Source organism: Macaca nemestrina, chromosome 1 (genome assembly GCF_043159975.1).
Source record: "Macaca nemestrina isolate mMacNem1 chromosome 1, mMacNem.hap1, whole genome shotgun sequence".
In the NCBI taxonomy this organism is placed as follows: domain Eukaryota; kingdom Metazoa; phylum Chordata; class Mammalia; order Primates; family Cercopithecidae; genus Macaca; species Macaca nemestrina.
This window is the reverse complement of record NC_092125.1, coordinates 156,329,645-156,357,569: the sequence shown is the minus strand read 5'-3', so window position 1 is coordinate 156,357,569 and position 27,925 is coordinate 156,329,645. Positions and strand designations below refer to the sequence as shown.

Below are 27,925 nucleotides of genomic sequence, written 5' to 3'. Positions count from 1 at the left end.
TACCTCGATATGCCTAGCGGCCACGCTGCCGAAAGACAAGAGCAACACCGCTACCAAGGCAGCCGCAGGCCGGCTGAGAGAGTAGGTGACGGCCATGTTTGCCGGCTTCAGACTTCCCGCACCTGAAGGGGCGGAGGCAGTGCCGTAAAGAAGCCCAGCGGGTTTTTGCGACGCCATCCGCGCCTCTTCGAGGCGGCCTCTGGACCGGCTTTAGGACTCCGCGCTTTTGCGGAGCTCGAGAGTACGGAGCGGCTGGGACAAGGTAGACTCAGGATATCGACCTTAACTGCGTTTTCAGTTTGGAGGTTGTAAAATAGGTATAACATTTAAGAAAAAAATTTGAAAGGTGAGCGGAGGAAAAACCCATGACTCCTTAAGCTTTAAAAGTTATATCTCTATTCCCTTATTTCTTTTTTTTTTTTTTTTTTTTTTTTGGCAGAGTGCTGCCAATTCTTTGAAAATATGAAGCTGGATGTGGTAGGAAGAACAAGGATTCTGGCACAAAAAGATGATAAATGGGATAAACTATAAATGGAAAATGTGGGTGGGCGCTGCAATTCAGAGGCTTGGGGTCTCTTACATGGTGAAAGGATGAACATGGGAAACTAGTTAAGTTTTTGTTTCTTGAGTATCTTCCGTAATTATAGAACTAAAGCCTATCTGGAAGAGACAGCTTGTGTATATGTATGGTCCACCATTCTCTTTGTTATGTGCATTCAGTTTTAAGTTCTGCATTTCATCGAGTATGACAAACGTTTCCATGCTGCTTCATAATCCTCACAATTTTAACATTTAATGGTGAGATAAAATTCCATCCATTATTGATGCCTCAGCCAAAGTAATTGTCCCTCTACTGCACAATGCGAAGTTTTTAAGTTTTACTATGAAAATAATATTGTAAAGAGTATCTTTTGTGCTTTGGCTTTTTAAATCTGCTGAATTACTTTGTTCGTATAATTTTCCTGAAATAGGAATCTGGGGTCAAAATATTCAAAAACATTTTAATAACTATAAATGATGTTGCTTTCCAAAATGAACAAACTTACAGCGCTATCAGAATATGCAACCTAACACCAAATCATACCATTTTTTTCCTTTAAATTCTTTGGTATGAAATGTTACCCCTAGGTTACTATATTGGTAATTCTTTGGTTACTATCAAGATCTGATGTTTTTCTTGTGTTTCTAAACTATCTCTGTGTCCTCTGATGTAAATTCTTTGTTTACACATTTATGTTTTGCATATGAATTTGAATAATATATTTATAAATAAGTAACATTAGCCGTTGCCATATTTGATGCTATTGCTTTTCCCATTCTCTTGTCTCTCTTTTCCTTTTGTTTCTTTTGCTATTGCACTTTATGAGAGGTTTCATGCTATGTAGTCAAATTTAGGTTTTCCATTATGTGAATCCTAGAAAGTGAATATACTGCCAGAATATCTTCCATTTATTCATTAATTCAACAGATATCTGTTGGATGCTGATGATTATTAAACAAAGTAGCAAATATGAGAAGCCATTTGCTCATTCTGCTCTTTTGCCAGCAATGTTTCACAAAGCCCCTGACTCATTGACCGTTAGCAGACTTGTGGAAGAATGCCTTGAAGACCATGAGCAGGATAGGGAACAGGTTCTCACATCTCTTGCCTGAATCACTGAATTTTTACAAAAGGTAAGTTCAGTGATCCTAGCCTTTGCCTGTTCCTGTACATAAGATAATGTCTGACAGGATTAATGATTATGCCTCAAATTCATGACCAGATGTAACTTCATACCCATACTTTGATGAGACTTTACTTGTATTAACCCATTTTCACACTGCTATGAAGAAATACCCAAGACTGCGTAATTTATAAAGAAAAAGGCTTAATGGACTCACAGTTCCACATGTCTCACAATCATGGCAGAAGACACAATCTACCTCACAATCATGGTAGAAGATGAAGGAGGAGCAAAGGCACATCTTACATGGCAGCAGGCAAGAGAGCATGTGCAGAGGAACTACCCTATATAAAACCATCGGAGGCCAGGCACAGTGGCTCACACCTGTAATCCTAGCACTTTGGGAGGCCAAGGCAGGCGGATCATCTGAGGTCAGGCATTCAAGACCAGCCTGGCAAACATGGTGAAACCCCATATTTTAAAATTAGCTGGGTGTGGGGGCACATGCCTTGTAATACCAGCTACTAGGGAGGCTGAGGCAGGAGAATCACTTGAACCTGGGAGGTGGAGGTTGCAGTGAGCCAAGAGCATGCTACTGCACTCCAGCCTGGGCAACAGAGCCAGACTTTGTCTCCAAAAAAAAAAAAAAAAAAAAAAAAACAAATGAAATAAAAAATAAATAAATAAATAAATAAATCCATCAGAGCTCGTGAGGACTCACTACCATGACAACAGCTGAGGGTAAACAGCCCCTTAATTAAATTACTTACCACCAGGTCCCTCCCTTGATACTCGGGGATTGTGGGAGCTACAATTCAAGATGAGATTTGGGGAGGGATGTAGCCAAACCATATCATTCCACCCCGGCCCCTCTAAAATCTCATGTCCTCACATTTCAAAACCAATCATGCCTTACCAACAGTCCCCCAAAGTCTTAACTCATGTCAGCATTAACTCTAAAGTCTACAGTCCAAAGTCTCCTCTGAGACAAGGCAAGTCCCTTCTGCCTATGAGCTTGTAAAATCATAAGCAAGTTAGTTACTTCCTAATTACCATGGGGGTACAAGCATTGGGTAAATACACCCATTCCAATTGGGAGAAATAGGCCAAAACGCAGGGACTATAGGGCCCATGCAAGTCCAAAATCCAGCAGGGCAGTCAAATCTTAAAGCTCCAAAATGAACTCTTTTAACTCCATGTCTCACATCCAGTTCACATTGATACAAGAGGTAGGTTGCCATGGTCTTGGGCAGCTCTGCCCCTGTGGCTTTGCAAGATACAGCCTCCTTCCCAGCTGCTTTAATAGGCTGACATTGAGTGTCTCTGGCTTTCCCAGGCACACGCTGCAAGCTGTTGGTGGATCTACCATCCTGAGGTCTGGAGGATGGTGGCCCTCTTCTCACAGCTCCACTAGGCACTGCCCCCGTGGGGACTCTGTGTGGGAGATCCCACCCGACATTTCCCTTCTGCATTATCTTAGCAGAGGTCCTGCATGAGGGCCCTGCCTCTGCAGCTCACTTCTGCCTGAACATCCCGGTGTTTCCATACATCCTCTGAAGTCTAGGCAGGGTTCCCAAACCTCAATTCTTGACTTCTGTGCACCCACAGGCCCAATACCACATGTGAGCAGCCTGAGACTGCACAAAGCAGCAAGGCCCTGGGCCCAGCCCACAAAACCCATTTTTCCTCCTTGGCCTCCTGGCTTGTGATGGGAGGGACTTCCAGGAAGACCTCTTACATGCCCTGGAGACATTTTTCCCATTGTCGTGGTGATTAACATTTGGCTTCTTGTGACTTTCGCAAATTTCTGCAGCAGGCTTGAATTTCTCCCCACCAAATGGGTTTTTCTTTTCTAACATGTCATCAGGCTGCAAGTTTTCCTTTTATGCTCTGCTTCCTCTTGAACACTTTGCCACTTAGAAATTTCTTCCTTCAGGTACCCTAAACCATCTCTCTAAAATTCAAAGTTCCACAGATATCTAGGGCAGGGGCAAAATGCCACCAGTCTCTTTGCTAAAGCATAACAAGAATGACCTTTACTCCATTTCCCAACAAGTTCCTCATCTCCATCTGAGACCACCTCAGCCTGGACTTCTTTGTCCATATCACTATTAGCATTTTGGTCAAAGCCACTCAACAAGTCTCCATGAAGTTCCAAACTTTCCTGCATCTTTCTGTCTTCTGAGCCCTCCAAGTCTCTAGGAAGTTCCAGAGTTTCCCACATTTTCCTGTTTTCTTCTGAGCCCTCCAAACTGTTCCAACCTCTGCCTGTTACCCAGTTCCAAAGTTACTTCAACATTTTCTGTTAACCTTATAGCAGGACCCCACTACCTCAGTACCAATTTACTGTATTAGTCCATTTTCGTACCGCTATGAAGAAATACCCAAGACTGGGTAATTTATAAAGAAAAAGAGGTTTAATGGACTCACAGTTCCACTTGGCTGGGGAGTCCTCACAATCGTGGCAGAAGCAAAGGAGGAGCAAAGGCACATCTTACATGGCAGGAGGCAAGAGAGCATGTGTGGAAGAACTGCACTTCATGAAACCATCAGATTTCATGAGATTTATTCACTATCTTGAGACTAACGGGAAAAACCTGCCCCCATGATTAAATTACCTCCCACCAGGTCCTACCATTGACACACTGGGATTATGGGAGCTACAATTCAAGATGAGATTTGAGTGGGGACACAGCCAAACCATATCATTAATATAATTTCTGAGCACATTTAATGTAATTTCTTAACACATGCAGAGCAGCCACCACCTATGTTTAAGCTATGGGGTGAAATAATGCTTTGGAGCAATATAACAAACTCTCTGAAAGATTCTCCCAGGTTGCAATACTCAGTCAGACTTCTGAATAAAATTAACTTTAATTATTTAAAAGCCTGTTTTTTTCTTTAGTTGACATAACATACCAGGATATTGTAGCTGGAAATATGTAGGAGGTTCTTGCTCTCACAAACCTTACATTCCAGTAAGGAAAGCAGACAATAAGAAAAAAGAAAAATGAACACAATAAATTCTCATGATGATACAAATAAGGTAAGATGACAGAAACTGCAGGGAGAGGGAGACACTACTTCAGTGGGGTGGTCAGTGAACACCTCTCTGCAAAGGTGGTGTGAAATCTGAGACCTGAATGATGAGAAAGAACTAGCAATGCAAACATCTGAGGGCTGCACATTTCAAATATTTATTTTTTACTAGTTTTATTTTGTATTAATTTTATGTTTAACTCTAATTATCTGGAATGTATTTTGGTACAGGAGTCCCCCTTATCCGAGGGGGTATGTACCAAGCCCCCCCAGTGGATACCTGAAATCACAGATAGCACTGAACCCTATATGTACTATGTTTTTTCCTACATATATGTATCTATGATAAAGTTTAATTTATAAATTAGGCATAGTAATAGATTTACAAAAAAATAATAAAATTGAACAGTTATAACAATATACTGTATAAATCTTACGTGAATGTGATCTCTCTCTCTCTCAAAATACGCTGTACTTACCTATTGCCAGACCACAGTTGACCATGGCTAACTGAAATCATGGAAAGCAAAACCACAAATAGGGAGGACTACTGCATATTCTATAAGATAATGTGTGAATTGTCTATTGCTCCATAACAAACCACTCAAAACTTCGTGATGTGTCCAAGCCCAAGGATGCAAGGGTTCCAAGGTTCCAGGTCCCAAGGATACCAGGAAACAGGATTCCCGGGAGGCCATTGCTATAATGATCTACCACTATTTTTACCAAAACTGGTATTTGTATTAGGCTGTTCTCCCATTGCTGTAAAGAAATACCTGAGAATGGCTAACTTATAAAGAAAAGAGGTTTAATTGGCTCATGGTTCCATAGACTGTACAGGAAGCATGATGCTAGCATCTTCTCAGCTTCTGGGGAAGCCTCAGAAAAGTTACAATCATGGTGGAGGGCAAAGTGGGAGCCAGCACGTCACATGGCCAGAGCAGTGAGAGACAGGGGAGGTGATGCACACTTTTTAAATGGCCAGATGTCAGGAGAACTCAGTGTCCTGAGGACAGTACCAAGGGAGATTGTGCTAAACCATTCATGAGTAATCCACACATCCACCCCCATGATCCGATCACCTCCCACAAGGCCCCACCTCCAACACTGGGGATCACAACCCCACACGAGATTTGGGTGGGGACACAGATTCCGTATGAGTATTGTTATTCAAAAAATTTTGTACATAGTCCTTACCTTTCCCATTTCCTTGTGATACTCCCTTATTAAATTGTTAGAAGAAATAGAATATTTCAGCTGGGTGCAGCCTGTAATCCCAGCACTTGGGAAGGCTGAAGCAGATGGATCCCATGAGACCAGGAGTTCTGAGACCAGCCTGGCCAACATGGCGAAACCCCATCTCTACTAAAACTACAAAAATTAGCTGGGTGTGGTAGTGCATGCCTGAAATCCCAGCTACTTGGGAGGCTGAGGCATGAGAAGTGTTTGAACCTGGGAGGCAGAGGTTGCAGGGAGCCAAGATCACACCACTGCACTCCAGCCTGCACAACAGAGCTAAACTGTCTCAAAAGAAAAAAAGCAGTATTAGTATTTCTAGGTATTCTGTTCCTTCTACACATCTATTTTGAGGCCAGTGCCATGTTATTTTAATTATTGTTGCTTTTAATCTGTCCTAATATTTAGCCATTAGGGCTAACCATTTCACTGTATTTCATTGTTCACAAAATTATTTGATTTCACCTGAAAATTTTCTAACCAAATTTTACACAAATTTGTTCAAGTTAAAAGAAATGCTACTTGGATTTTTAGTGGGATTACACAAAATCTATTAATAAGTTTAATAGAAACTGACATCTTTATATTTACTCTTCTCATCTGAGAACATGGAGACCTATTTATTTGAGATATTTTAAAAAATTATTTTTGGCCAGGTGCAGTGGCTCATGCCTGTAATCCCAGCACTTTGGGAGGTCGAGGTGGGCAGATTGCCTGAGGTCAGGAGTTCGAGACCAGGCTGGCCAACGTGGTGAAACCCCATCTCTACTAAAAATACAAAAACTTAGCTGGGCATGGTGGTGTGCACCCATAGTCCCAGCTACTCAGGAGGCTGAGGCAGGAGAATTGCTTGAATCCGGGAGACAGAGGTTGCAGTGAGCCAAGATCGCGCCACTGCACTCCAGTCTGGCAAGAGAATGAGACTCCATCTCAAAAATATATATATATTTTCAATAAAACTTTAAGCCACAGAAATCTATGATTAAACTATTACCTAAGTATTTTTAATATTTGTTAAAACACTTTATGTATTTTTTATTTGGTAGGAAATATATAAAAATTATATATGTGCATAATATCTATAATATTCATTATATATTCAAATTAGTTATTGCCAATACACAGATATTTTATGTCCAACTGTTCTTTGTTTTAATAAGAATTATTTTAATAATGAAAATTATTTAAAAACTTTTGTTTGACAGACTGGACTTTTCTAGTTCTGCAATATCTGTCAATTCTCTTTTTGTCTCTTTATAGTATTATTTCTTTTTCACAGCTTGTTATGGCTCAATATTTATAAAGTTGATAGCAAGTAGCTTTTCTTATTTTGTTTTTGTTTTAAAATTAAAGTTTTAGCACCTTTTCATTAAGTTTATCATTAGTTATTGGATTAGAATATTCATTATCATGTTAAAGAAGTAGATTTGTATTCCTCTTTGTTCGTTTGTTTTTTTCATTTAACTGCTGATTTTCAAGTATAAGATAGAGGCAGCTTCCTACCTAAATGAAGGACATGAGCAGTTGTAAACACCATTCAATATTGGAAATAATTCCTTTTATCTGTGAATATATGAGATAGTATTGTTTATAATTTGTATGGTTAGAATTGTTAACCATAGTCTGTGTTTGAACTAGAATTCAATTTAGTTATTCATTAATTTGTTATTGAGATGTTCATTAAGTGAGTTAAGACAATTTGGCAACTAATACCAAATATGAGTATTCGGTTGATCAAAATTACATACACACACACACACACACACACACACACACACACACACATACAGGCACACATATATATATTTCTGGCTTCTCTAATAAAAGTTTTATAACTGACCCTCACAGTAAGTCATGCCACAAAGCCTATCCATGCTTTTTTTACTGTTGTTCTTCAATTGAATGACAACTTAAGATTGACCCTACTGAATCTAAGATCACAATTATATCACTCTTTATTCTTGCCCCCTCCTCTTACCTATATCCCTTCCATATCTTCTTTTTACTTCTCTTTTTCCCTCTGCTTCCTTGTGCACCAAGAACACAATTGTGTTACTCATTCACTCAATGAATATTTATTAAGCACTATGTACCAGGTATTGTGCTAGGCACCAGCAATACAAGAGAGAGCAAAAATTGAACAAATTCCTGACCTTACAGAGCTCACACACAGTCCAGGGGAGCCAGACATGAATAATAGAAGCATGTATACAAATGTAAAAGTCTAATAGAAGAGTTCCTAGTGGGGGATCCAACCATTTAAGAAAAATCAGAGTAAGTTTCTCTGAGGAAATGGACTGAGCTGAAATTAATGAGTTAATGAGGCAGATATGGATAAGAGGTAAGAGCTTTCAAGGCAGAGGAAACAGCCCTTCCAAAGATGTGTGGCAGAACAGAGCTTGGCGTATTAGAGGAACTTCTAGAATTGCACTGGTCTTGCAGTTCAGAGAACAAAGGGGAGAGTGCTAAATTGCTAAGGGGAGAGGTTGAATTGCTAAGCAGGTGCCACCTCTCTCCATGGACTTGTGGGTCAGGTTAGATTTTGTTCTGTATCCTAAGGGCAAAAGAAAGCATCACAGTGGGAAAGATTATGCTGCTTCCAATGAGGAAAACTGGGAAATGCTGTAGGTACAGCATTTGAAAGACCATTGCCACAGTCCAGGCAATGGTAGCTTAGACCAGAGTGTTAAGAGTGGAGATGAAAAGTGAAGGGAACTAATAGGGATTTTAGAATTACAACTCAAAGAACATGATGATAGATTGTATTTGGGAAGTAAGAGAGAGGACAATTTCAAGGACGACTTTTAAATATCTGGCTTGTACAACTGAATGCATGGCAGTGCCATTTTTTAAAACATAGGAACCACAGGAAGTGGAGGAGGTTTAGGATTTACATACAAGTGAAGTGTGCTTTAAATATTTATCCAGAGCAATTTGAAAGGAAAACTTACATAAACCTATTATAAATACTTGTGTGACTACTAAATAAATGTTGTTACAAAATAAAATGAGTGGAAAAGATACATTTAATCAGGATAAGAATATAGACCCTGAGAGGGATTTTATAATGTATTTTATACTATATAGTTCAATTGCTACAGGCAAGTCTGTTTGCTACAAAAGTCTGTGCCAAAACTATTTTATGGAAGCGTTTCATATCTAACAGTCAAAATGTTTTTTGCGGCTGGGCATGGTGGCACACACCTATATAATCCCAGCAGGGTGAAAGGTCAAAGTGGGTGGATCACTTGAGGTCAGGAGTTCGAGACCAGCCTAGCCAACATGATGAAACCCCATCTCTACTAAAAACACAAAAATTAGCCAGGCGTGGTAGCCGGTGCCTGTAATCCCAGCTACTCAGTAGGCTGAGGCATGAGAATTACTTGAACCTGGGAGGCAGAAGCTGCAGTGAGCCGAAATCGTGCCACTGCAATCCAGCCTGGGTAACAGAGTAAAATGCCATCTCAAAAAAAAAAAAAAAAAGGTTTTCAGAGCAAGGTAAAGTTCAATAAAAGGAAATTAAATATGTAATAAAATACAAATAGAAAAAGTAATTAAAGCCAAAGGGCTTTCATTCTAGTGTATTTATACCATTTCCTTGTATCTATATGTATTTCCTATTATGATCTTGATATTGCACCACCTTAAATTCCTTCTCAGTTTTGCCTGAAATACTTTTCTTCCCTCCTTCCAGTGAGCCATTTAACAATAGTTTGTTATTCTGCTATAATCCATTTCCATCTCATGACCTTCTCATTAACTTCAGCCTAAGCCATAATAACATTGCTTCAATACAAGAATAGAGCAACTGCCCTTCAGTGTCTCATTTTTTGAAATCTTGTGCTATTATAAAATGCCATAATGACCCGGATATAAAGTCATGTCAAATACTTTAGCAATGTAAAACTTGCTGTCTCATTAAGAGTATAGTTCTCCATTGTTAAACAAGAAACCACTGGCTCTATTGGCATAAAGCCAATCAATAGAGAGTTTAGTTCTACATGAGGCTGAGAATTTTCTACAAGTGCAATTAATTTTATTCAGTTGATTTTTATTCAATTATACATTGATTTTGTTCATTAAGCATCTTGTGACACTCTGAAATCCCAGGAACATTTAGTAGATATTTTAATCATACCACATATTGTAAAGTATGGGACATCCTGAAAGATCTCTCTTAGGAAGATATTAGAATAATGGAAAGGGTAGGGAGGAATGTGTGTGTTTTATAGAAAATTGTAGAAATGTACCATGGTAGGCAAAACAATGGCTTCCTAAAGATGTCTATGTCCTAATCCCTAGAACTTGTGAATATGTTACCTTATATAACAAAAGGGACTTTGCAAATGTATTAAAGTAAGGATACTGGGATAAGGAGATAATAATGAATTATCTGGATAGGCCCAGTGTAATCACAGGGGTTCTGATAAGAGGAGGGCAAGGGGGTCAGAGAAGAGAAAGAGTTGTGAAGACCAAACCAGTGGTCACAGTGATGAAGGACCAGCAGTGAAGGCATGTCTGTTGCTTCTAGAGGCTGGAGAAGACAAAAAACTAATTTTCCCCTAGAGCCTGCAGAAGGAACATGGCTCCACCAACCCATTTTGGACTTCAGACCTACAGAGGTGCCAGATAATACATTTGCTTTATTTTAAGCCGCTAAATATGTGGTTACTTATTATGGCAGCACTAGGAAACTAATACAGGCACCTCAGCTGTTAGCCATGGTTACCCCACTGGAGGTTTGGAAATGAAGATAAGAGTTGAAGAGGACTTTTATTCTCCATTCTTCATGTTATTTGAACTTTTATCATGGATTTATGTTGGTTTTATTATGGATCTATATTGCTTCTTAAATAAAAATAAGAGTAAAACTAGCTAATATTTAGTGAAAAGATAGTGTAGAAAATTATATAGAAAATTTTCCAACCATGAAAAAATAGAAAAATATAAGAAGGAAACTTACTAAAATGTTATTCACTTGTTTTTCCTGAGTATTAAGAGTGTGCATGTTCTATTTTCATTTATCCTCTGAGTCACTCAAGTTATTCATTAAGTATCTACTCTGTGTTAAAGAATGTGCTAGGAACTGAGAATGCAGTGGGGAATAAGAGAGACACAATCTCTGCCCTCATGGAACAAGGCAGATTAAACAGATGATCAGACAAATTATTAATTAATTATATTGTAATAAGTTCAACCTAGGCAAAATACCAGCTGAAATCATCATGCACTAGGGCAATATAACATAGTCAGGGAATGCTTTCCTAAGGAATTTCAGCTTGGAATTTAATGAGAACTGTCCAGTCAGAGACAGGAAATAAAATTCTTTACAAAGAGGACGTACCCCCTTTTTATCAGGAGAAAAATGAACATTTTAAATGTTTTTTTAAAAGAAATAACTAACATTTCTCCATCCTTTTATATCTGGTAACAGCAGCTGCTCAGTGCTGGAAATGGTCTGCTCTTTCTGCTTGATTTAGCCAAATTCAGTTTAATTATCAGATTTTTTTTTCCTCTTGTTCAAACACTTCAGGCAAATGAAATATTTAAGTGAATAAATTGAGGCCACTAGACAAAAAAGTAAAATAATAATGGTTAAATATCTTCCTTATCCAGAGCTCACATTATTAAACTATTAGATCTAATACCTTTTGATCATCAATCTATCAAAAAAAAAGCTTGTGATAGGCCCTTAATATTGACTGACTTTGACAGAAATAAGACCCAGTGTATTTGCCAGTTGAAGTTCTGTTTTTGTCCAGCCAAAGCTAAGAAACACAAATGAAGAAGCAAAGTACAAGAATTATTTTGAAATCAACACAAAATGTATCACTAATTGAATTTTTCTCAAAAGAATTTCATAGATGAAATCTGTATCACTGGGTACTAAAAAGCAAGAATTTCAAATTTCTCAATTTTAGGATCTTCTCTTATAATTTCCAGATGAGTAGTAATTTTCCATACCATGGTTTGGGATTACTTTCAGCACAAGAGCAGGGAGAATAATATCCCTGTAATGAATAGGCACTAATGATTTCATAGTTAATGATTAACATCTCTAGAGAAAAAAAATAAAAATAAAAATAGAGAGGCTATTAATAAATGTCTTGCCACCAAAAATCACTATGTGAATAATATGTTAACAATGTTATTTAATTGAGCCTTTTTGTTTGTTGTTTGCTTGCTTTCCAAAGAGAGCAGCCTCTTCAATAAATAATTGTTTAACAAGGTTTTAGAGCCATAATAAAGCTATATATGAAGTCCTACTGGAATTTGGATAAATTGTTCATTCTAGTTAACATAGCTAACTTTTTTCTTTATTTCTATAATGGAAACTAACATTAGCCCTATCACATAGGATTGTTAAAAAGATTAAATGAAATAATAAATGTGAAAGTGTTCAGTACAGTGTCTGGCCTATGGTAAATTCTCAAGGAAAGCTATGCCACTTTTTTTTTAGTATTGCTGTAATTATTATTAGGAGTCAGGAAGACTTCGCTGGGGAGGCAACATTAGAACTGGATCTTCAGGAAAGGAAAGAATAAGAAGGAGTAAGGGGCCTGTTTGGAAGAGGCAAGGGGCATTTCAGACAGATGTACAGAATCAGAGAAAGGCATGTTGTGAGCTTTTGAGGAAGGATGAGCAACCCAAGTAACTGAAACAGAGAGCATGGGCTTGAATAATAGCAAATGGTACTAGTCTGTGAAGAAACATGTACTCTCTGCCAGAGTGCTAAACTTCTTCTTGTGAATAGTGCACAGCTATTAATTAAAGCAGCCTGAAATGGTGGCATGAGCCTGTAATTCCAGATACTCAACAGACTGAACAGGGAGAATCTCTTGAGCCCAGAGTTTGAGACCAGCCTGGGCAACATAGCGAGACCCTGTCTCAAAAAGAAAAAAAATTAGGCAGCAAAGTAACATGATCAAATGTATATTTTAGGAAGACAGCAATAAAGAAACTAGAAACAGTTAGACCATGATAATAGTTCATGTGAGAAAAGTAATAACTAACACATAATGTTTGTTATGTGCCTATGTTAATTGTTTATCATGTATTTATGTGCATTAATTCTTGTAACAGCTTTATAAAGCAGATGTTATTATTTTTGTCATTTTACATATGTACAACTGGGGTATACAGTTTTTATGTAATTTGCCTCAGGTTCCATGCCCAGTAGATATTGAAGCTAGGATTCAAACTCAAGTAGTCTTACTCTTGAATTTGCACACTTAATGAATATCCTTCACTGCTTCTCAAGTAATAAGAGTCAGGCTAGAGGGCTGGCAGGGTGGCCTGCACCTGCATACCAGCTGGTCAGGAGGATTAGTCAGGAGGATTGCTTGAGCCTAAGGGTTTGAGGCTGCAGGGAGCTATGATGGAGCCACTGCATCCAGCCTGAGCAACAGAGCAAGACCCTGTCGCTAAAGCAAAATTTTTTAAGCTACTTAAAAAAATAGGCTAAAGAAAAAAAAGTAAGAACAGAAAGGGAAGTTGTGTTCAACAGAATTGACTAGCTTGTTTTTTAATGCCATGAAGACTTATTGGGTTCCTATCACCTGGCAAGCACCTGCAGCCACAACAATGAAAAAACAATTTTTAAAAAGCAGCTACAACAATACAACAATGAAAAAACAATTAAAAAGCAATGAAAAGGCCTGTTCTTATAAAGTCTGTTTGCCAACGAAGGAGCAGACAATATGTGGGGCGGAGGCACATTGAAGGGAGGAAAGGTAAAATTTTACCTCTCTCCTCTTAGGACTTTTTGGCTAGGGCTGAGAATTAAATTGACATAAAAGAAATGAGTATAAAAAGACATAAAAGAGAAAAGCATATAAATTTATTTAATACAAGTTTTTTGTGGCACAGTAGACTTCATAAGAAAATAAAGACCTAAAGACCCAGTTAGAATCGAACACTTATGTACGGAATTGGACAAAGAGTAGTAAATTATGAGACTGATGAGGCAAAGGGGCTTGGACTAGGGTAGTTAACTGGGTAGAGAAGTGACTAGGAAGATAAGGGTTAGTTTAACCAGGTTTGTTTGTACAGAATTCTCCCCCTCTCAACTTCCTATTACTGAAAATAAGAATAGAACTTTCTTTCCGGTGCAGGAGGATTTTTCCATATGGGGGTTTTATCTTCAACTTTCAGAAAGAAAAAGGGGAGGATTAGAGCACCTTTCTTGCAGCCACTGTTGTTCTTTTTCTAAAGTGCCTTTATATCAAAAATAATCCTTATGCCAAAGTGGTGTATTTGCATATGGCATATTCTGCCATCCTTCATTTCCCTCCTTTGAACCTTCCCCAAGAAGTTTCATAATTCAGAAGCTGAGCTGATAGATTGCAACCTTATCTTACCGAAAATCTCTTACTCCTGGAGAACAAGTTAGTTCCATTAAACAAACAGTTGTGTTTCACTTTAGGAGACAATGTTGCAGATGGGTTCCTACCAAAGTTAGGCCTCTATATGGTCCGAGCAATCAGGCATTTCTCTAGAAACAAACAAACAAACAAAAGATCTGTTTATGAGTCCAGCGGGTAGCCAGTCAAGAAGATTTCTAGATACTGGGCTCGAAGCATCTTGTTTTGCTGTCTGAATGTCTCTGGTGATGTCATCAGGTGTTATGGGTGAACTTTATGAGTAGCCCACACAGAAACAGGCATGAAGCTTGTTTATAGATGAGCTTTTGTGGTGATTTCTATGAAGTTTATATCAAGTCATCCAGCTTCAGCTTGCAAGGTTTTGGGAAAGGGGCAGATTTATTTTTTGTGATTTCAAGTCAGAAAGGTGGGAGAAAATTGGAAATGTTAGTTTGGAGAGTCATAGCCAGATATTGGAGGAAACTAGAAGAATTCAGGATACAGTCCAGTTTGCAGAAAGATAACAAAACCTCAAAGACAATGAACAAGTCTAGAATTGAATTGCTATAGTTTTCTATAGTGCACATAATTTTTCTCTCTATAGTCACCTTCATGTTTACCAAACCTAATCACATTAAGACTAATTTGTTTGTAAAATAAGTCTAGTCTCATTAAATTTGGCCTGATTATTTAAATAAGCAAAGCAAGAATAGTGACTGGTCATATAGACACTTTTTAAATCTGCTTTGCTGGAACTTTTAATAAGGAATCTCTGATTAGACTTTTAAAAGCCTCTCCATTCCGGACTCAGTGGTGCACGCCTGTAGTCCCAGTTCCTCAGGAGGCTGATGCAGGAGGATTGTTTGAGCCCAAGAGTTCAAGACTAGCCTGGGAAACATAGCAAGACCTCATCTCTAAAAAAATTACAATAAATATATATACATAAATAGTTAAACATAGAATTAAAAAATAAAATAAAGGCTGGGCACAGTGGCGCATACCTGTAATCCCAGCACTTTGGGAGGCCGAGCCGGGTGGATCACCTGAGGTCGGGAGTTCAAGACCAGCCTGACCAACATGGAGACACCCCGTCTCTACTAAAAATACAAAATTAGCTGGGCGTGGTGCACATACCTATAATCCCAGCTACTCAGGAGGCTGGGGCAGGAGAATCGCTTGAACCTGGGAGGCAGAGGTTGCAGTGAGCTGAGATTGTGCCATTGCACTCCAGCCTGGGCAACGAGAGTGAAATTCCATCTAAAAATAAATAAATAAAATAAAATAAAATAAAAATAAAAGCCTCTTCAAGCTAGAAAGCTAAGCTAGGGACTTTGCATTAGACTTCACCTAACTATAGACTTAGGTGAATTCCTCATTTCTCAAGCCTCTCAAAATACTGTGAGCCTCCTGGGCCTTCCAGGAAGTGACATTCCTTACTCACCTGTAAGGCTGGGATCCTTTGAAGCCAAATACTAGTCTTTTTTTTCCCTAAGTGGCTTTATTGGGTTCATAAAATCAACCTTAGTTCATTAAAACTGTCTGGTTATATCTGATCCTATGCACATAATTCTCCAATATGACATTCTAGTCAAAGCCTTGGTAATATAACCAATGTTTCTAATTATATCACGTTACAAAGAAAACATATTCTTATTGAACTTATATAAATAACTATATTGTCATGAAAATAATACTCAATAAGAGTTTCTGAATTTTGGAGGGATCAGGTAGGGAATAGATAAATGCTTCAAATCTGTTTCCAAAGTATACTTTACTAGATTGCTGCAAGCTGTAACTAGCTTAAACAAAAAACAGAAAAAGTGTTCTTTAAATCTAGAAAACAAAATATTAAAGCATTAATATAATGGTTTAATAAAGTCATAAAATAATAATTATCCTCATCAGTTTATTTACTCCCATTAATTACTTTTTGTTCTGCTTAATCCTGGGTTAGAAGTTTTATGAATCAATCAGTTTATCCATTAGATTTTTAGAAATTCTTACCAAGCTCAGTGGTATGATCTTAACGTTATCAGAAGCTTGCACTTGTCAGAGTCTTTTCCATGAACCTCTTTAAAGATAAAGCAATTTTGTCTGTAGTTGATTTCAGGAAAACATCAGAGTAAAGCAACTATCTGTGAATGACAAATGCTTTTAAATGGCCATGGTCAAAAATCTCATGAGAGATCATTACAATACAGTTGATAAGAAAATTTGGTTATTTCTGTGGCATGCTACATTTTCAGATAATAACTACAATTATGACTGATGACATTATACCAGGACATATCAGATTTCTAGAAATTTTATACAATTTCTTTAATACTTATATTAATAATATATATTCATACAAATAACACATAACCCTAATTATTTTAGTATTCTCTTTCAGAAAGATAAAAAACAAATCTTTTGAGATTTTCCAGGGGCCCACTGGAAAATCCCAAAGTTACTTTGAGGTCAAAAGCACTTTATTTAGAATTTGATCCTGGGAGTTCAAATGTTGTCAAAAACGTCAAAAGGTTTAAAACTCTTGATAAAACAGGATCACAGATCACTTTGAAACAATATTCAGTTATCTATTGTATTAGTCTGTCTGTGTTGCTACAGAGGAATACCTGAGACTGGGTAATTTATAAAGAAAAGAGGTTTATTTTAGCTCATGGTTCTTCAGCCTGTACAGGAAGCAGAGTGTTGGCATCTCCTTCTGGTGAGCGCCTCAGGAAGCTTGCAGAAAGTGAAAGGGGAGCCAACATATTACATCATAAGAGAGGGAGCAAGAGAGTTGGTGAGGAGGGGGCCGGGCTTTTTAAAGAACCAGCTCTTGCATGAACTCATTACCACTCATTACCACAGGGAGGGGACCAAGCCATTTATGAGGGATCTGCCCTGGTGACCGGACACCTCCCGCTAGACCCCACCTCCAACATCAGGGGTCACCTTTCTTTCTTTCTTTCTTTCTTTCTTTCTTTCTTTCTTTCTTTCTTTCTCTTTCTTTCTTTCTTTCTTTCTTTCTTCCTCTCTTTCTCTCCTTCTCTCCTCTCTTTCTTCTCTTCCTTTCTTCTTTCTTTCTTTCTTTCCTTCTTTCTTTCTTTCTTTCTTGCTTTTCTCTGAGACAGGTTCTCACTCTGTTGCCTAAGCTGAAGTGCAGTGACACCATCTCGACTCACTGCAACCTTTGTCTCCCAGGTTCAAGCAATTCTCCCACCTCAGTCTCCCAAGTAGCTGGAACCACAGGCACATGCCACCATGTCCAGCTATTTTTTTTATGTTCTGGTAGAGATGGGGTTTCACCATGTTGGCCAGGCTCGAGGGGGTCACATTTCAACATGAGATTTGGATGGGACAGATTTCCAAACCATATCATCTATTTCACCATAGTGACAAGATTTCAAAGACAAATACACAAAGTTGCATACTTGTAAAAATAAAAACTTTGCTTTTGTAATGTCTTTTTTGTTGTTGTTGAGACAAGGTCTCACTGTTGCCCAGGCTGGAGTGAAATGGTGCAATCATAGCTCACTGTAACTTTGAACTCCTGGGCTCAAGCAATCTTCCCACCTTAGCCTCCTGAGTAGCTGAGATTACAGGTGTGCACTATCATGCCCAGCTAATTTTTCATTTTTTGGTAGAGACCAGGTCTTTCTATGTTGTCCAAGCTAGCCTCAAACGCCTGACATCAGGCATTCCTCCCACCTCAGCCTCCTAAATTAGCACCGAGATTATAGGTATGATTCACCATGCATGGCCTTCTTTCAAAATCTGTTAATATTTTGTTTTCTTAAGTAATCAAGGACCTGTTAAAGACAACAAGGAGCATGAAAAATTATTTTGATAATTTGATGATTTGACAGGTAATGAAAACTCTTGTACAAACATCAAGAAAACTTTGTTATTTTAACAGAGAAAAGACCTAATTCTAGTTTGCTCACTTGCTTGCTTGCTTTTGGCTCTCTCTCTGCCTCTCTCTTTTCCCAACTTTCTATATTCACTTAATTTTTGTCTTTTATTCTTCTCTTTTTAAAATTACAAAACAATCTTAAATAACCTCTAAACTAGGACAAAATTTTTCTCCTTTTCTCTCAACAAAATTCATCTTTTTATGCCTCATAACTTTTCTTGCCAAAAACACATCCTACTTTCATTACATTCTTTGCATACAGTTTTGTTTCTTATTATTTCTAGTAGTTTTATGACATATTTTTGTTTGAATTTTAACCTTAATAACCCTAATTCCCAGTAACAACTAGAAATAAGCCATTGTGAACTTTGTCTTGTGTACTAACATTCTGTCATGGATTAGGCAAGTTGTGAACAAACCATTTTATAATTTCTGGAGGCATAGGCCTCCTTCATAGCATACTTTTTTTAATGTAACAAGAAGAACACATTACTAACAGGTCCAAATATCTTTTGTCTTTGTATCAATTAAGAAGCTCAAGTAGATGAACTTATATTCAGTAATTAATGTTTTGGTATTTCATCTTATTTGTAAATGATCTATATATTCAATTAATATTTATCATTTAACTTAACTGAGTATAACTTTAAGATTTCAAATTTCCGGAAAGATTTTGGAAACTGTATTTAAGCAGATACATTTTTATAAAACATAATCATTCTTGTAAAGTTTATTTGTAAACTTTCATCCTATTTACATGTATTTAATTGACTTATTCTTTAAAATTATGTTTCGATTACTCATGAAAATTCCATGAGACATTAGACAAAGCTAGTCCTTATTTTAAGCTGTTTTTCTTATTGGCAGTTTTTATAACCTGTTAGGCAACCATCAAACATCATTGAAGCAAAGCACCAGAAAATTTAAACATATAGCTTTTTTCCCCTTTACCATCATGCTAGACATACATTAAGAAATTTACTTTTACTATATGTTTTATTTTTAAGTTGAATTTATAATCTTAAAAACTTAAATGTCAAACAGAGATAATGTGGCTTGTTTGACTAGTAACCCCAGGTAGAAAAAAAATGTATATTTGAATTATATTTAACATTGATAACCTGAAGACATGCCTGTTTTTATTAAACCAACAAACTTGAGCTAGCTTTATTTACCAAAAATGATCCCAGCTCGTATGAGCTTGGAAAACATGTGAGTTAGTGTCTGTATTTCTCTCTATATAAGCATTTATGTTTTTTTCTTTAAGACAAATAAATAGAGCTCTTTTACAAGTTACTTTTGGCAATACCATCCAGAGGTAGATAAAATATTATATATATCAGCAATCACAGTCATACATAAAAACATGACCCAGATGCAAACAGAGATATTATAGCTTTCATTCTAAAATTTTAGCCGTGAATCAGGTATAATAACACAGAACTCACTAGTTTATCACAGTTTATAGAAGAAAAGTTGGTTCCAAACTGTGTTTCAGGCAGATGGAAAAAGTTAAGTTTACCTGCTCAGATAGAGATGACTTTTTAAAAATATTTATGGAGAAGACTTTTAAGATTTTTTATTTGCTCTTCATAGGTGATCTCATGGAGGCTATGAACTAGATTGGGGGAAAGGAAGTGTTCCTCATGGTTTGGAGTTGTTTGGTTTTTTAAGCCACTTTTTTTTTTTTTTTTTTTAGTTCCAGCTGGGCTAGGCATAGAAATTGTTTTAGTTAACTCGTCAGATGTTTACATTGTGAAGACATAGTAAGGTTTACATCTCCAAGGGACTGAGAAAAGATGTGGGTTTTCTCCAAGAAAGAGTTTTGGAATATATTTGCCTATTATTAGGCATATAGGGTAATTTTTTCTTTTTGTTAAATATTTATATTACTTTGAGTGTAATGAGGTGCTTCTTAGTGTTTCAAGACAGAGAGTGAATTGGTGTTGAGAAAAGGGGAATTGTTGAGGAGCAGTTGAGTATTATTTCAGAATGAGTGACCAAGAAGATGATGCTGTTTTTATCACAGATGGTGAATACAAATTGGGTTGTGGGGGCTAATAGTGAATTCAGCCTCGAACATTTAGAGTTTGAATTACTTACTTAACCTCCAAGCTAAAACCATTGGTCTAGACTGAGCTTACTAGTAAAAGAGTCAAGGGCAAGTATCAATATTTGTAAGTCATAAGCATAAGTGATGATTCCATAAAGGGAGCGCCTGCAGATCAGGGCTTAGGCAGAGAAACATCAAAAGCCAATGTGAGGCCAGGCAAGGTGGCTCACGCCTGTAATCCCAGCACTTTGGGAGGCCGAGATGGGCAGATTGCCTGAGGTCAGGAGTTTGAAACCAGACTGGTCAACATGGTGAAACCCATTTCTACTAAAAATACAAAAATTAGCCAGGTGTGGTGGTGGGCGCCTATAATCCCAGCTACTCGGGAGGCTGAGCCAGGAGAATTGCTTGAACTCGGGAGGTGGAGGTTGTGTTAGCTGAAATCGTGCCACTGCACTCATACTCCAGCCTGGGTGATAGAATGAAACTCAGTCTCAAAAAAAAAAAAAAAAAAAGCCAACCTGAAAGGAAGCAATCAGTGAGGCAGAAGAACCAAAAGGGAGGTAGGTGCTGAAGAAAACCGAGTAAGAAAAAAATTGCAAGGAGAGAAAGGGTAAAGAGAGTACATGCAACAAATATCAGGAAAGCAGAGGCCAAGGGAATCAGGGCTAGATTTGAGGATTCCAATGTCATTATTATCTTTGCAATTAAAAATCATTCCTCATTTTCCACAGAAACTGATGCAGAGCCTCATCAGTTTAATTTCTGCAACAACCAGTACAATTACTTACATGCAACTGGTATAGATAGATAGCTTTATATTTTATGTTTCTCTTTTATGATTATAATGAATCCTTTTTTTACTTCCTGTTATTATTTTGTGTTTCCAATAGAGAGGTTCAATTAAGAGGTTGAAAAGCTTCAGGAAGAAATTTAAGCTGAATTGAAATGAGGGAGTAACATCAGCAAGATGATGAAAATGGAAGATCCCCTACTATCACTCCCTGCAAAAAAATACAACTAGAAACTACTTAAAGATGAGAACGCAACCCTGAGTTCACCACAATTCAAGGGAGAATTGAAGAAACCTCCGGGGCCCTCAGAAATGAGAGAAGCTGTGACAGGTAAGAAAAATGGCCATTTCAGACATCACAGCCCCCTCCATCAAGCTGGCATAATGCCACTCATAGAGAATTTTCCTAGACTGGTGGTTTCTGAGGTAAGAAGAGGGAGTTGGAAGTGGACATAGAAGTGGACATACGATCTCCCCACCAGTCTCGGAATCTACTCAGGAAGCCCACTTTTGCCCCATCCTATGGGAACAATGGGAGTGCCAGAGGGCTGAATTACATGGGATGAACTGAGACAAAGAGTGGGACACTGATCATAGCAACTGGCATGTGGATCTTGGCAGTTACTCTTCACTCCAGTATGGACACCACATTGAAGAGACTGGCTGGCACTATAGTGCTTTTGTGGACACAGTCTGTGAGAAGGCCTGAATCCCTGGCCAGATTTCAACAAAGACTAGGTGTTCCCATGGAGCCTCCACTGGATCAGAAACAACTAGAAACATTGGGACTGAGTTCCAGTGACTGCTTAAGTCTTCCACAAACTGGGAGACAGTGGCAGGGCAGCAATATAGCTCCAGGGCATTGTTAACTTAGTGCTCACTATAAGTCTTCCCCAGACTGGGAAACAGTGGCAGGATGAAAGTTAGTTCCAGTGCAGTGATTTAGTTCTGGTACTCACTATAAATTCTCCCTACCCCAGAAAATAATAATAATAATAATAATAATAATAATAATAATATCAGCAGTTAAGTTCTGATACTAAGTAATAAAGGTCTAACACCAAAGAACACACCTGCAAAAACTGGAAGAGGTAGCTATCTCCTGAAATGTGCAGGTATTAAGGCAAAGCCACAAGAACTGTAAAAACTCAGAGAAATATGACCTTACCAAAAGAAATCAACAAAGCTCCCACAATGGAGCCAGAAGAAGTGAAGATCTAGGAAATGTTAAATAGACAATTCAAAATAACCTTCTTAAATTTAGAGAATCACAAGAAAATATGGATAGAAAAAAAAATAAAATTTGGAAAGTGACCCAGTAACAAAATGAGATATTTGACAAAGAAATAAAATAAATAAGAAATGAAACAAACAAATCCTTTATTTCTAGGATGTCTCTGTTTCTAGAAACCCTAGAAATAAAGGACACAATAACTAAACTGAAAAACCCATTCGAAAGTTTTAACAGCAGACTTGATTAGGGAAAAGAATTAGTAAGTTTGAAGACAGCACATATGAAATTACCTAATCAGAGGAGAAAAAAAGACAAAAGAATTTGAAAGTGTAAAGAGGAACTTTTTAAGAATTATGGCACATGATCAAGCAAACTAACCTCTGCATAGTAGGAATTCCCAAAGGAGGCAAGAGAGAAAAAGTCCTGGAAGACATATTTAAGAAAACAATGGTGAAAATTTCCCAAAGATGGAGAAAGAGAACACCATTCAGATACAGAAATCTCAGAGGTCATCAATCAAATTAAACCCAAAGAGGTAATCCCTAAGGCATATCATAATCAAATTAGCAAAAAATCAGAGACAAAAAAATACTCACTGCAGCAAAAGAAAAGAAAAATATTACATTAAACAAAGCACCAATACAGCTTTCACTGGATTTCACAGCAGAACTCCTACAGGCCAGGTAAGAATGGGATGCTTGAAAGTGCTGAAAGAAAAAAAAAAAAACTGCCAACCAAGAATAATGTGTCCAGCAAAGCTATTAAAACAAGAAGACAGATAAAGACTTTCCCAGACAAACAAAAACTGAGGGAATTTGTCAACACCAGACCTGTGTTACAAGACATGCTAAAGAGAGTTCTTCAATCTGAAAGAAATGTATGCTAACATGTAACAAGAAACAATCTGCAGGTATGAAACTCGTTGGTAAAAGAAAGAAAACAGACCAATTCAGAATACACCAATAGTGAAATTAGGATAAGTAAATGACCTATATCTTAAATATGAAGATTAAAAGACAAAACCACTAAAAAGAATAATGACAACAATTTATTAAGAGATGCGCAATGCAAAAAAAGTAAACTGAAACACAAAAAAAAGCCAAAACGTGGTGAGAGGATGGTATTGAAGTGTAGAGTTTGTTGTTTCTTATATTTTCTTTGCAATAAAATATAAGTCACTATCAGTTTAAAATAACCTATTATAAATATAAGAGGGTTTTTGTAAGCCTCATGTTAACCATAAAGCAAAAACCTACAATATATATACTCAAAATAAATAGCATGAAATAAAAATGTACTACTAGTGGAAATCACTTAACCACAAAGGAAGAGAGTGAGAGACGAAAAAGGGAAGAATTCACAAAACAGCAAGAAGTCAAGTAACAAAATGGCAGTAGTAAACCCTTACTATGAATAATGACTTTGAATGTAAATGGATCAAATTGTCCAACCAAAAGACATAGAGTGGCAAGATTCAACTGTATGCTATCTACAAGTACTTCGCTTAATCTATAAAGACATTCACAGACTAAAAGTGAAGGAATGAAAAAAGATATTTCATGCAAATAGAAACCAAAAAGGAGCAGGTATAGGTTTACTAATATCAGATAAACTAGACTTGAAGCCAAGAGTCATTTTTAAAATGACAAAAAAGAAGGCCATTATTTAATGATAAAGGGGACAGTACAGCAACAATACATAACAATTGTAAATGTATATGTACCCAATACTGGAGCACACAAATATGTAAAAAAGTTAATAGACCTAAAGGGAGAGATTGACTACAATAAACAGTAGTAGGAGATTTCAACGCCCCCATTTTCAGTGATGACTAGATCACTCAGACAGAAAAGTAACAAAGAAACATTGGAGTTAAACTGAACTCTAGACCAAGGGAACATAACAGATATTTTATGTTATGCTATATTTTATTTTATTTTATTTTATGTTACAGATATTACAGAACATTCCATCCAACAGCTGCAGAATACACATTTTTCTCAACAGCACATAGAAGATTATCCAGGACAGATCATATGTTAGGTCCCAAAACAAGTCTTGACACATTTTTTAAAAATCCAAATCATATCAAGTGCATTTCTTACCACAATTATTCCAATTATTCCACCATTCTGGAATAAAACTAGAAACCAGTTTTTTAAAAAGGAACACTGGAAATTGTACAAACTCATGGAAATTAAACAACATACTCCTGAACACTGAATGGGTCAATGAAGAAATTAAAAGGAAATTTAAAATTACCTTCAGACAAATGAAAATGGAAACATGACATACCAAAACCTATGTAATATATCAAAGCAGTTCTAATAGCAGTTCTGCAGCAATAAATGCCTACATCGAAAAAGCAGAAAGACTTCAAATAAACAACCTAAAGATCACCTCAAGGAACTAGACAAGCAAAAACAAACCATACTCATAATTAGTAGAAGGAAAGAAATAATAAAGATGACAGCAGAGTGAAACTGAGACTAAAACAATACAAAAGATTGATGAAGCAAAAATTGCATTCTTGAAATAATAAATGAAATTAACAAAACTTTAGCTAGACCAAAGAAAAGGGAGAGGACTCAAATAAATAAAATCAGAAACAAAAAAGGAGATATTACAATGGATACCACAGAAATAGAGAATCATGGCAGATTATTAGGAATAATTGTATGCCAATAAATTGGGAAAACTAGAAAAAAAAAGATTAATTCCTGGGCCCTTACAACCTACCAAGATGAAACCAGGAAGAAATAGAAAACCTGAACAGACCAATAACAAGTAATGAGATTGAAACAGTAACAAAAAGTCTCCCATCAAAGAAAAGCCCAAGATCTGATGGGTTCACTGTTGAATTCTACCAAACATTTAAAGAAGAATTAATACCAATTCTACACAAACTATTCAAAAATCTTGAAGAGGAAGGAATACTTCCAAACTCATTCTATAAGGCCAGCATTACCGAGACCCCAAAACTAGACAAATACACAATTAAAAAAGAAAACCACAAACCAATTTTACTGATAAACATAGATGCAAAAATTCTTAACAAATTATCAGCAAACTGAATTCAACAACATATTAAAAAAAATCATTCCATCATAGTCAAGTGAGATTTATCCAAGAGATGCAATAATGGTTCAACGTATGCAAATCAGTAAACTTGATACACCACACTGACAGAATCAAAAATAAAAATTGTATGATCATTTCAATAAATGCTGAAAAAGTATTTGATAGATTTCAACATTTTTTCCGTGATTAAAACTCTCAACTAATTGGGTATAGAGGGAACATACTTCAAAAAAATGAAGGTGATATGTGAAAAACCCACAGCTAACATACTGAATAAAGAAAAATTGACAACCTTTCCTCTAAGATCTGGAACACAACAAGGATCCCCATTTTCACCACTTTTTCAATAGATTACTGGAAGTTCTAGCCAGAAAAATTAGGCAAGAGAAAGAAAATAAAGGACATCTAAATTGGAAAGGAAGAAATCAAGTTATCTTTGTTCACAGACGACATGATTCTATGTTTTGAAAACTTTATGATTCCATGAAGAATCATAAACAAATCTGGTAAAGTTGCAGGATACAAAATCAACATATAAGAATTAGTAGCACTTCTACATGCCAGTGGAAACAATCTGAAAACAATCAATAAAGTAATCCCATTTATAATAGCTACAAAAAAATTGAAATAGCTAAAAATAAATTTAACTGAAGAAATGAAAGATCTCTACAAGGAAAACTATAAAACACTGATGAAAGAAGTTAAAGACGACTCACAAAAAAATGGAGTGATATCCCATGTTCATGGATTGGAATAATTAATGTTGCTAATATGTCCATACTACCCAAAACAATCTACAGAGTCAATGCAATTGCTATCAAAATACCAATGATATTATTCACAGAAGAATAAAAAAACAATTTTAAAATTTGTGTGGAACCACTAAAGACCCCAAATAACCAAAGCAAACCTGAGAAAAAAAACAAAGCTGGAGGTATTACACGACCTGATTTCAGAATATACTGCAAGGCTATGGTAATAAAAACAGCAGTACTGTCATAAAAACAGACACTTAGGCCCAAAGGAACAGAATAGAGAACCCAGAAATCAATCCACATCGTATTTTTATAACCAACTCATTTTTGACAAAGGTACCAAGAACATACTTTGGGGAAAGAACAAACTCTTCAATACATGGGAAAACTAGACATCCATATCTAGTTATCCAGAAAAATAGAACTAGATTCCTATCCTTCACGTATTCCAATACCACATATAAAGGGATGAAAGATTTAAAAATAAGACCTGAAACTATGAAATTACTAAAAGAAAACAGCGAGGAATCACTTCAGGACATTGGTCTGGGCAAAGATGTTTGGGGTAAGACCTCAAAAGCACACACAGTAAAACCCAAAAATAGACAAGTGGGATTACATCAAGCTAAAAATGTTTTACATAGCAAAGAAAACAATCTACAAAGTTAAGAGACAACTTACAGAATGGAAGAAAATATTTGCAAACTATCCATCTGAAAAGTGATTACTAAACAGAATATACAAGGAACTCATTTCAATAAGATAAAAACAAATAATTCAATTTTTAAAATGGGCTAAAGATCTAAACAGACATTTCACCAAAGCAGACATACAAATGGCAAAGAGGAATATGAGAAAAGTGTTCACTACCACTAATACAAATCAAAACTACAGTGTGATATCATCTCACCCCAGTTAGAATGGCTACTATCAAAAAGACAAAAAATAACAAATGCTGGCAAAGATGTGGAGAAAGGGGAAGTAAATTAGTGCTGCCTCTATGGAAAACAGTATGGAAATCTTCAAAAATTTAAAATAAATCCACCATACGATCTGCTGGGTATATATCCAAAAAAGAAAGAAAATCAGTACACCAAAGAGATATTGGAGGAAGAAGCAAAGCAAGATGGCCAAATGGAACCCTCCAGTGATTGTCCCCACTGCAGGAACACCAAATTGAACAAATATCTTTGCAAGAAAACACCTTCATAAGAAACAATAATCTGTTGAGCCTTCACAGTGCCTTGCTTTAACATGATATCAAGGAAAAAGGAACTGAAGAGGATAGGAAAGACAGTCTTGCACTGGCTACAGTACCCATCCCCCCATCCCAGGAAATGCATGGAAAGAAAATCTATGTGCTTGGGGGAGGGAGAGTGAAGTGATTGTGGGATTTTGCATTGGAACTCCATGCTGCCCTATCGCAGAGGAACCCAACACAGGGAAGAATTCTGCCATTGCCCATGGAGGGATCATATAGAATAGCCTCAGCCAGAGTAGGATCCTCCACTCCAAAGAAGTTCTGGCTAGCTCCACCATTGACTCACTAAAGTGACCTGGAGTCCTGAATATATTTGAAAGGCAGTCAGGCCACAAGGACTGCAGTCTCTAATCAAGTCCTGGTACTGCATTGGGCTCGAAGTCAGTGAACTTGGAGTGCAGCAACCCAGTGAAACATCAGTTGCTACAGCTAAGGGAATGCTTACATCACCCCTCCAACAACTCCAAGCAGTACAGCTCAAGTAGACTCTTCCACTTGCAGAAAAGAGAGGGAAGATTACAGAGGACTTTGCCTTGCAACTT

At 37.0% G+C, this 27,925-nt stretch overlaps 1 protein-coding gene and 2 long non-coding RNA genes across 3 annotated transcripts in view; 1 reads left to right on the top strand and 2 right to left on the bottom strand.

Moving 5' to 3' along the window:
* The window catches only part of LOC105482677 (phosphatidylinositol glycan anchor biosynthesis class K), a 114,103-nt gene extending 113,966 nt beyond the window's left edge, over positions 1–137 (bottom strand). Inside the window, exon 1 of the mRNA XM_011742895.2 lies at positions 4–137. Coding sequence (XP_011741197.1) covers positions 4–96 — 93 coding nt within the window. The 5' untranslated portion in view covers positions 97–137. The remainder of the gene's footprint in view (positions 1–3) is intronic.
* Positions 112–27,097, top strand: LOC105482683 (uncharacterized). The gene is made up of 3 exons (XR_987762.2): positions 112–346; positions 1,547–1,674; positions 21,153–27,097. It is a non-coding gene; the product is annotated as an uncharacterized lncRNA (long non-coding RNA).
* Positions 14,178–27,925, bottom strand: part of LOC139361876 (uncharacterized) — a 47,095-nt gene continuing 33,347 nt past the window's right edge. Inside the window, exons 2-3 of the long non-coding RNA XR_011619713.1 lie at positions 16,310–16,376; positions 14,178–14,436 (exon numbers count right to left, since the gene is read on the bottom strand). This is a non-coding gene — a long non-coding RNA (uncharacterized lncRNA). The remainder of the gene's footprint in view (positions 14,437–16,309; positions 16,377–27,925) is intronic.